At 52.0% G+C, this 10,208-nt stretch overlaps 1 protein-coding gene across 1 annotated transcript in view; it reads left to right on the plus strand.

Annotated features, from left to right (window-relative positions):
- The first annotated feature begins 907 nt into the window (after window positions 1-907).
- Window positions 908-10,208, plus strand: part of CRX (cone-rod homeobox) — a 19,259-nt gene continuing 9,958 nt past the window's right edge. Inside the window, exon 1 of the mRNA XM_008073763.1 lies at window positions 908-1,071. Coding sequence (XP_008071954.1) covers window positions 936-1,071 — 136 coding nt within the window. The 5' untranslated portion in view covers window positions 908-935. The remainder of the gene's footprint in view (window positions 1,072-10,208) is intronic.

The raw sequence follows: 10,208 nt of genomic DNA on the forward strand, positions 1-10,208 counted from the left end.
GAAAGACACACACACACACACACACACACACACACACACACACACACACACACTCTAAGATCATGACAACCACACAGGTGAATCCATAAAGACAGGAGCAGAGAGATCAGATGGAGAACAAGAGAGGGTTACATAGGCAGATAGACAGAAATGACACAGCTGAGGCCCAAAGGAAAGAGAAACTGAGGGACGGAGACCCAAATGAAGACCAGTGGTGTGGGGAGAGAGAGAGAGAGAGAGAGAGAGAGAGAGAGAGAGACACAGAGAGACAGAGAGACAGAGAGAGAGGAGAATTTCTATTTACTAATACCATGCAGAAGGAAAAATAAAAAATAAAGAAACAGAAATGTGGAGCGGTTCATGTCCCATGACATAGACAGAAAGGTCAGAGATGAGAGTGGGGCTGAGGCAAATAGAAAGAAAAGAGGGAAACTGAGGCAGGAGTAAATAGAACCACGAAGGAGAACCAGAGATGAACTGGCTGGCAGGTAGGCTGCTGGGGGGAGACAGGGGGACCCAGGAGAGGGAGAAAGCCCCATGCCCCTTGCTTTTCAAACGATCTCTCAAGAACACCCAACATTTCTCTCCTTCCCCTTCGAGGCATCGCTCTTGTGATGATAGCCAACACGGGAAGGACCCCAGTGAGACCTAAGGAAGGACTTCCCTGAGGCGCGGGGGCTTCTGCTCTAAGGAAGGACTTCCCTGAGGCGCGGGGGCTTCTGCTCTAAGGAAGGACTTCCCTGAGGCGCGGGGGCTTCTGCTCACCGTCAGGGGCTGGGGCCGCCTTTTCCCATCAGCCCTAATTGCCAAGATGTCATGGGGGGAAGACGAGGGGATTAGGCAGACGGGGCCCCTCCCCCTCCCAGCCAATGTCACCTCCTGGTGCCCAGTCGAGTCCCCCACCTTGGCCAGGATTACCCTCCGAGATCCAGGCCATGGCAAATGACATCACTCCCAGCCTGGGCTTAAAATCTCCCCACGTGAGGGGACCCGTTTCCTTCAGCCTCTGCTGTCTGGAGACTCTGCCCAGGACCTGGGCCACCAGGAGAGCCCTGTCCCTTTTTCCTGAAGGTGAGTGTCTGCAGGAGAGGCAGAGGGGGCCGGGGGAGGCAGAGGGAGAGGAAGAAGGGGAGACAGGGGCACAGAGGGCGGGGTTCCTTCATTCCTGGCTGTGTTTCGGTGCCCGGGGGGTGGGTGTGATGTTTGCTGAATAATTATACACAAAACCGGGGTTCCATCCTGGCGTTTGGGGAACCGGGGCCAGGCTATGACTGCAGCAGGAAGGAGTGAGGTTAGACCCGCAGGGACTGGCACACAGGTCACTGCAGCATTCCGGGGCAGCTGTGGGTGAGGGGATCCCATCAAGCCCTGATGGCGTCCACAGAGGAGGGAGGGCATCTCACCTTGGCTCTGATGCAACTCCTTAGCACCTCACTGTCATCTCTTCTTTCTTTCTTTCTTTTTTGAGTCAGGATCTCACTTTCCTGGCTCACCTCAGCCTCCACCTCCTAGGCTAGGGCAATCCTTCCACCTCAGCCTCCTGAGTAACTGGGGCGACAGGTGCACACCATCACACCCGGCTAATTAAAAAAAAATTTTTTTTTTGTAGAGACAAGGTCTCTCACTATGTTGTCTAGGCTGGTCTCGAACCCCAAGAGGACTGCCCACGGACTCAGGCAGTCATGACGTTTGGTCTTCTCCAAAACTGTTTTTCTTTTTCTTTTTTTTTTTTGAGTTGGAGTCTCCCTCTGTCGCCCAGACTGGAGTGCAGTGGCCGCTCCCGGCCACCGCAACCTCAACCCGCTGGGCTCCGGCGATCCTTCTGCCTCAGCCTTCCGAGTAGCCGGAATTACAGGTGCACGCTACCACGCCCGGCTGATTTTTTGATTTATTGTAGAGATGAGGTCTCGCCAAGTTGCCCAGGTGGGTCTCGAACCCGCGGGCTCAGGCAATCCATTCACCTCAGCCTCCCAAGGCGCGGGATTACAGGCTGAGCCACCGAGCCCGGCTCAAAACTGTTTTTTCTTTGAGATGGGGTCTCATTCTTTCGCTAGCGGCGCAATCACGGCTCACCACAACCTCGACCTCCTGGGCTCAGGCGATCCTCCCATCTCAGCCTCCTGAGTAGCTGGGACTACAGGCGTGTGCCACCACACCCGGCTAATTAAAAAAAAATTTTTTTTTTGTAGAGACAAGGTCTCTCACTATGTTGTCTAGGCTGGTCTCGAACCCCAAGAGGACTGCCCACGGACTCAGGCAGTCATGACGTTTGGTCTTCTCCAAAACTGTTTTTCTTTTTCTTTTTTTTTTTTGAGTTGGAGTCTCCCTCTGTCGCCCAGACTGGAGTGCAGTGGCCGCTCCCGGCCACCGCAACCTCAACCCGCTGGGCTCCGGCGATCCTTCTGCCTCAGCCTTCCGAGTAGCCGGAATTACAGGTGCACGCTACCACGCCCGGCTGATTTTTTGATTTATTGTAGAGATGAGGTCTCGCCAAGTTGCCCAGGTGGGTCTCGAACCCGCGGGCTCAGGCAATCCATTCACCTCAGCCTCCCAAGGCGCGGGATTACAGGCTGAGCCACCGAGCCCGGCTCAAAACTGTTTTTTCTTTGAGATGGGGTCTCATTCTTTCGCTAGCGGCGCAATCACGGCTCACCACAACCTCGACCTCCTGGGCTCAGGCGATCCTCCCATCTCAGCCTCCTGAGTAGCTGGGACTACAGGCGTGTGCCACCACACCCGGCTAATTAAAAAAAAATTTTTTTTTTGTAGAGACAAGGTCTCTCACTATGTTGTCTAGGCTGGTCTCGAACCCCAAGAGGACTGCCCACGGACTCAGGCAGTCATGACGTTTGGTCTTCTCCAAAACTGTTTTTCTTTTTCTTTTTTTTTTTTGAGTTGGAGTCTCCCTCTGTCGCCCAGACTGGAGTGCAGTGGCCGCTCCCGGCCACCGCAACCTCAACCCGCTGGGCTCCGGCGATCCTTCTGCCTCAGCCTTCCGAGTAGCCGGAATTACAGGTGCACGCTACCACGCCCGGCTGATTTTTTGATTTATTGTAGAGATGAGGTCTCGCCAAGTTGCCCAGGTGGGTCTCGAACCCGCGGGCTCAGGCAATCCATTCACCTCAGCCTCCCAAGGCGCGGGATTACAGGCTGAGCCACCGAGCCCGGCTCAAAACTGTTTTTTCTTTGAGATGGGGTCTCATTCTTTCGCTAGCGGCGCAATCACGGCTCACCACAACCTCGACCTCCTGGGCTCAGGCGATCCTCCCATCTCAGCCTCCTGAGTAGCTGGGACTACAGGTGCATGCTACCATGCCTGGCTACTTTTAAAATTTTCTGTAGAGACGGGATCTCACTATGTTGTCCAGGCTGGTTTCGAACTCCTGGGCTCAAGCGATCCACCCGCCTCAGCCTCCCAAAGTGGGTGGGATGACAGGTGGGAGCCGCCGTGCCCGGCCTTCTGCAATACCCTTGCTGTCACCATGTTTCTCGTCTGCCCTGTCAGCAGGGCTGGGACCTGGTTCTCAGCCATATTCCCAGTCCCACACACATAGTAAGTGCTCAATAACTGTGGATGGAATGAAAGAGTGAATAGGATGGGCCGGGCCCGGTGGCTCAAGCCTTTAATCCCAGCACTTTGGGAGGCCGAGGTGAGAGGACTGCCTGAGTCTGTGGGTTCGAAACCGGCCTGGGCAACTTGGCAAGACCTCGTTTCTATAATAAATCAAAAAATTAAACGGGTGTGGTAGTTCCGGCTACTTGGAAAGCTGAGGTGGAAGGATTGCCAGAGGCCAGCAGGTCGAGGCTGCGGTGATTGTGAATGTGCCACTACACTCCAGCCTGGGTGACAGAGTGAGACTTCAGCTCAAAAAAAAATAAATAAATAAAATGCAGTGGCTTTCCCAGAAGGACCAGAGCTGTGAGAGCAGCAGAGTGAGGTCAGTGCGGGGCTGCCCCTGGCGCTTGAAACACTGGCGGTTTTGGGGTCGCATCAAAGGCGAGTTGATTCGTTCAGGCTCTTACTGTGCCAGACTCCTGGCTTTCGCCCGGCGCCTCCCCGTGGTGGGACATCAGCCGGGCTCCTTGTCCCTTCTGGAAGGAGGAAGCTGCAGAGAGAGGCTGGGAGACCCAGGAGGGCAGGCCCCGAACGCCGCTGAGCTGCCAGGTCTCAAGAGGGCTGAGGTGCGTGGCCTTGGGCGCATCATGGGGTCCTCCTGGGCCTCAGCTTCCTCCGCTGCAAAGTGGGGACAAGGACAAGCTGCCACAATGGTCCAGGCAGATGAGCCCTGGGAAACCCGCGTCCCTAGCTTGGCCTATGGTGGGAGCCAGGGAGGAGGCCAGTCTCATCCCGCTTCCCAGTCTCATCCCGCTTCCCAGGGAGACTGCGGGCCTGGAGGAGATTTTGCCCCTGGTTCTGCCCCTCATTGCCCATGTGACCTCGGGAATGGATGACACCTTGCCCAGTTTCAGTTTCCTCACCTGAGAAAGGGACTCTGAGTTCTGGCATCCCTGGCAAGGGTCCTGAGAGGCCGGGTAGCTTGACGATTGTGGGGGACAGGCTTCAGGGATGGGGGCTGGCTCAGGTCTGGCTCTGCCTCCGACATACATGACATGACTCTGCTTCTCTGAGCTTCAGTTTCCCTCTCTGTAAAGCAGAGATGATATGGGAGCGCCCTCCTGGGAAGTTTATTGTTCCCTGAGATCTTGTCCCAAGGTCCTGGGTGTGGGCAGGGTCTGAGCAGTGGAGGATCCCAGGGGAGGTTCCTCTGCCTTCAGCCATCTGGCCTGGGGCCGGCACCTTCCTCCCTGCCAGGCTCAGTTTCCCCTCGTGTAGGATGGAGTTCCATGCAGGTCTGTCACAGAATGGGGCTATCCGTCTGTATGTCTGCCCACAAGGTGGGTGTGACCCAGTGAAAGCTGAACTCCAGAGCTCTGAGAACCAGCCTCGGGCCTGATTTGTCCCAGGGGGTGAGGACACTGTCCCTCCTTTACCCTTTTATTTTATTTTTAATTATTTATTTGTTTTTGAGTTGGAGTCTCACTCCGTCGTCCAGGCTGGAATGCAGCGGCATGCTCATGGCCACCCCATCACTGTCCTGCTAGGCTCCCACGATTCTTCTGCCTCAGCCTTCCAAGTAACCAGAATTACAGGCACGTGCTATCATGCCCTGCTAATTTTTTTTGATTTATTGTAGAGACGAGGTCTCACCAATTTGCTCAGGCTGGTCTCGAACCTGTGGGCTCAGGCAATCCACTCGCCTCAGCCTCCCAAAGTTCTGGGATTACAGGCTGAGCCACCAAGTCCTGCCTGTTTATTTACTTTTATTTTCTATTTTATGAGTTGGGATCTCTGTTGCCCAGGCCGGAGCGCAGTGGCATGGTAACTACTTACTACAGCCTCAACTTCCTGGACTCAGATGATCCTCTTGCCTCAGCCTTCCGAGTAGCTGGGACTACAGACAGGCACCACTTCACCCCACTAATTTTTTGATATCTTGTAGAGATGAGGTCTCATTATGTTGCCCAGGCTGGTCTTGAACTTCTGGGCCCAAGTGATCCTATCTTGGCCTCGCTAATTGCTGGGATTGCAGGCGTGAGCCACCCCACCCAGTCTTACTTCACCCTTTGAGATTATGAAGCATTGTTGTCCTGGAGTTCATCTGGGCAGGGATTGCCATCAGGCTCATTGTCGATTCCCAATGAAAGGTAGACGTTGTTGTTTTGGGACCCTGTGAGATCTCGTATACAAAGCCTTGGTCTGTGTCTTCCAAGTGAAGGATTCCTGGAAATGCTTCTAGCATCAGCTTCTTCATTTTGAGTTGGGATCTTGCTCTGTTGCCCAGGCTGGAGTGCAGTGGCTCGATCATGGCTTTCGGCAGCCTCGACCTGCTGGGCTTAGGCGATCCTCCTGCCTCAGCCTCCCAAGCAGCTGCCACTCCCCATTAAATTTTTTGATATTTTGTAGAGACGAGGTCTTGCTATATTGTCTAGGCAGGTCTCAAACTCCTGGGCTCAAGCAATCCTCCCGCCTTGGCCTTCCGCATTTCTGGGGTTACAGGTGTGAGCCACTGCGCCTAGTCCGATATTATTTTTATTGTTATTATTCTCTGCTGAAACCTTGCCTACATAGCCCTGACAAGGAGGTCAGCCCTCAATTCCCTAAGGCCATTGTCACAATCGGCTGCTCCATCTTGGGCAAGCTCTGTCCTCTCGTGAGGTTCAGATTTTCTGTCCGAGAGCCGGATCACCCTAACTGTGAGAATTCTTGCCTTTCCTGGAAGGTCAACTGCTTAGCTGGGCCACCGGGCTCGGATTCAGCGGTGAAGAAAACTAAAGTGGTACTTCTGTTCCAGGTCCTGCAAATAGTCCTTTGTTGGGCACATTCACAAGTTTCCCTGTTTCTACTCTCTGGAGATTTTTTTTTTCCTGCTGGGTGTGGTGGTTCATGCCTGTAATCCCAGCACTTTAGGAGGTCGAGGCAGGAGGATTACTTGAGCCCAGGAATTGAAATCAGCCTGGGCAACACAGCGAGACCTCATCTCTACAAAAAGTTTAAAAAATAAGCTGGGTGTGGTGTGTACTTGTAGTCCTGGCTACTCAGGAGGCTGGAGTGGGAGGATTGCTTGAGCCCAGGAAGTAGAGGCTGTGGTGAGCCAGGATCATTGCACTGCAGTCCTGCCTGGGCAACAGAGTGAGACTCTGACTTAAAAAAAAAGGCTGTTTTTGTTCAAGAAGTGGGAGAAGACAGAGGAACCACAGGTTAGGGGGCTGGGAGAATAGGACCTTCAGGAATATTCCAAGATTGAAATCCTAGGTTTAAAAAAAAGTGAACCTTATAGTAATTCAGCCTCTACCTCTCAAGGTTGTGTGCAGGAATGAATGACATCCTGCATAGAGAAGACTTGTGTATTAGTTATTTATTGTTGGGTAGTAAGTCACCCCTAAACTTAGCAGCTTAAAACAATATACATTTCTGACCTCATACAGTTTCTGAGGGGTGGAATTCAAGGATGATTTAACTGGCTGAGTTGTGAAGTTGTACTCAGATGCCAGCCAGGGCTGAAGTCACTCGATGGCTTGACTGTGACTGGAAAATGTACCTCTGTGGTAGCTCACTTACATGGCTGTTGTCAGGGGGCCTCAGTTCCTCGCCACATCGGCCTTTCCATAGGATGACTGGAGTACCCTCATAACATGGCAGCTGGCTTTCCTTGAAGTGAATACCAGCCTTGGAATTCACACTCTGTTATTTCTTTTCTTTTCTCTTCTTTCTTTCTTTCTTTCTTTTTTTTTTTTGAGTTGGAGTCTCACTCTGCTGCCCAGACTGGAGTGCAGTGGCATGATCACTATTCACCACAGCCTTGATCTCTTGGGCTCAGGCAATCCTCCCACCCCAGCCTCCCAAGTAGCTGGGACTGCAGGTGTGTGCCACCATACCCAGCTAATATTTGTAGAGACAAAGTCTCACTATGTTGCCTGGGCTGATCTTGAACTTCCAGGCTCAAACGATCCTCCTACCTTGGCTTCACAAAATGCTGGGATTGCAGATGTGAGCCACGGTGACTGGCCTCACATCTGTCGTCTCTGAATTACCCCGTTGGTTATCTGTGTCAGTCCTGTTTTTTGATAAGGGACTGAGCAAAGGCATGAACCTTGGGGTAAGGATTACTGAGAGTTACTGGGAGATAACTTGATTCTAAAGATTTAATGCTGCTGTTTTTGTTTTTATAACTACTATCAGCACTAGGTCGTTCCATGATATTCCTACCAGGCTATATATGATCTTTGTACCTGGGAACACTCTGCTGTGACCACACAAGACATTTTGTTTTTCCTCTATCAAGACAAAGTGATTCCAGCCTCCAGACCTTTGTACCTGCTGTTCCTTCTACCTGGAAGCCTCTATTCCCAGGTCTTATTCAACTTAATTAGATGCCTCAGCCGTACCCCAGATTCCTTCACCATCATATTACCCTTTTTTTCTTTTTCCTTTTTGAGTCAAGAGTATCACTCCATCGCCCAGGATGGAATTCAGTGGCACAATGCCAGCTCATCACAGACTCAACCTCCTGGGCTCGGGCCATCTTTTCTCCCGGCTTCCTGAGAGGTGGGACTACAGGCATGTGCCACCACACCTGGCTAGTTTTTTGAACTTTTGTAGAGATGGGGGTCTTGCTATGTTGTCCAGGTTGGTCTTGAACTCCTGGACTCAAGCAATATTCTTTCCTTGGCCTCCCAAAGTGCTAGGATGATAAGCATCAGCCACCATGTGGGGATCCCGTTTTATCTTTTTTTTTTTTTTGAGTTGGAGTCTCACTCTGTCGCCCAGACTGGAGTGCAGTGGCCGCTCCCGGCCACCACAGCCTAGACCTGCTGGGCTCCGGTGGTCCTTCTGCCTCAGCCTTCCAAGTAGCCAGAATTACAGGCGCGCGCTACCACGCCTGGCTAATTTTTTGATTTATTGTAGAGATGAGGTCTCGCTGCCCAGGCGGGTCTCGAACCTGCGGGCTCAGGCAATCCACTCTCCTCAACCTCCCAAAGGCGCGGGATTACAGGCTGAGCCACCGAGCCCGGCTCTGTTTTATCTTCCTAGGAGTTTTTGAAACTCCCTGAAATCATCTTGATTCTTTTTTTTTTTTTGAGTCGGACTCTCACTCTGTCACCCAGGCTGGAGTGCAGGGGCATGCTCACGGTCACCGCAGCCTTGACCTGCTGGGCTCAGGCGATCCCTCCGTTTCAGCCTTCCGAGTAGCTGGAACCACAGGTGTGTGCCACCACGCCCAGCTGATTTTTTGACTTATTGTAGAGACAAGGTCTCGCCATGTTGCCCAGGCTGGTCTTGACTCCTGAGCTCAGACAATCCTCTCACCTCGGCCTCCCAAAGTGCTGGAATGACAGGAGTGAGCCACCTCACCCAGCTTGATTCTTAAAAAAAAAAAGAAAAAAATCTGTTTCTGTGTTCATTGTCAAGTTTCTCTGGCCAGAACCTACAAATTCAATTCCATGAAGAACAAGTGTAGTGGGTCTTATTTCCTGTGATATCCCTGGTTTCTAGAATGGGATAGACATTCAAAAAAATGTTTGCTAAATGAACAGTGGAACCTCAGCTTACAATCAACAGAACCCCCTTGCCCTCATGTGAGAACTGTGAAGACTCAGGCAGTAGAAGGAAGGAAGTGGGTGGGTGTGAAAAGAAATGTCATCTGAGGCCAGGTGCCGTGCTAAGTCTGAAATCCCAGCACTTTGGGGGGCTAAGGTGAGAGGACTGCTTGAGCCCATGGGTTGGGAACCAGCCTGGGCGACTCGGCAAGACCTCATCTCTACAATAAATCAAAAAATTAGCTGGCTGTCTCTGGGAAGGTGTGTCCTCATACCTTGCTTTAACAGACTGGATTACTTTTTTTTTTTTGCGTTGGAGTCACTCTGTTGCCCAGACTGGAGTGCAGTGACCGCAGCCTCGACCTGCTGGGCTCCGGCGATCCTTCCGCCTCAGCCTTCCACGTAGCTGGAACTACAGGCATGCACTACCACGCCCGGTTAATTTTTTGATTTATTGTAGAGATGAGGTCTCGCCTGCCCAGGAGGGTCTCGAACCCGTGGGCTCAGGCAATCCACTCACCTCAGCCTGGATTACTTCTTTATCCTGTGTGTGTATATGTATGTCATCCTTTCAAAAACAAAGCAGCAATGAAATCTCCAAACGGCAGGCAGGACACGAAGACCTCTCAATGGCTATCTTGCCTTCATTCCATGGCCTCAGAAAACCTCTCTGCGTCTACAGCGATTTGCATAAGCTGTTTCCTGGCCAGGACTGCCTCTCCCCAGGGCCAAAGCCCCTCTCAACAGCTAACTCCTTCTCCTGCAGGTCTCAGCTCAAACAATTTCCCAGGGATGCCATCCCACATGCTAAGCTGGATTTTACACACACACACACACACACACTCTCTCCCTCTCTCCTGTTCTTCAGGACACAGCGTCTGTTCAGTGATGTATGTTTGTTTACCTGTCTGTCTCCCCAGACTCTATCAACTACATGAGTTCAGGGTAGGGGAGAATCTTGGTCCCTGCTGTGTCCCCACCTCCTCCAATAAATATTTGAACAATAAGGAAATGAATTAAAAACAGATGACATTTCTTTTGTTTGTTTGTTTTTTGAATTGGAGTCTCACTCTGTCGCCCAGGCTGGAGTGCAGTGGCACGCTCACAGC

This window comes from Carlito syrichta, unplaced genomic scaffold (genome assembly GCF_000164805.1).
Source record: "Carlito syrichta isolate Samal-C Ts95f unplaced genomic scaffold, Tarsius_syrichta-2.0.1 Scaffold316060, whole genome shotgun sequence".
Taxonomy (NCBI): domain Eukaryota; kingdom Metazoa; phylum Chordata; class Mammalia; order Primates; family Tarsiidae; genus Carlito; species Carlito syrichta.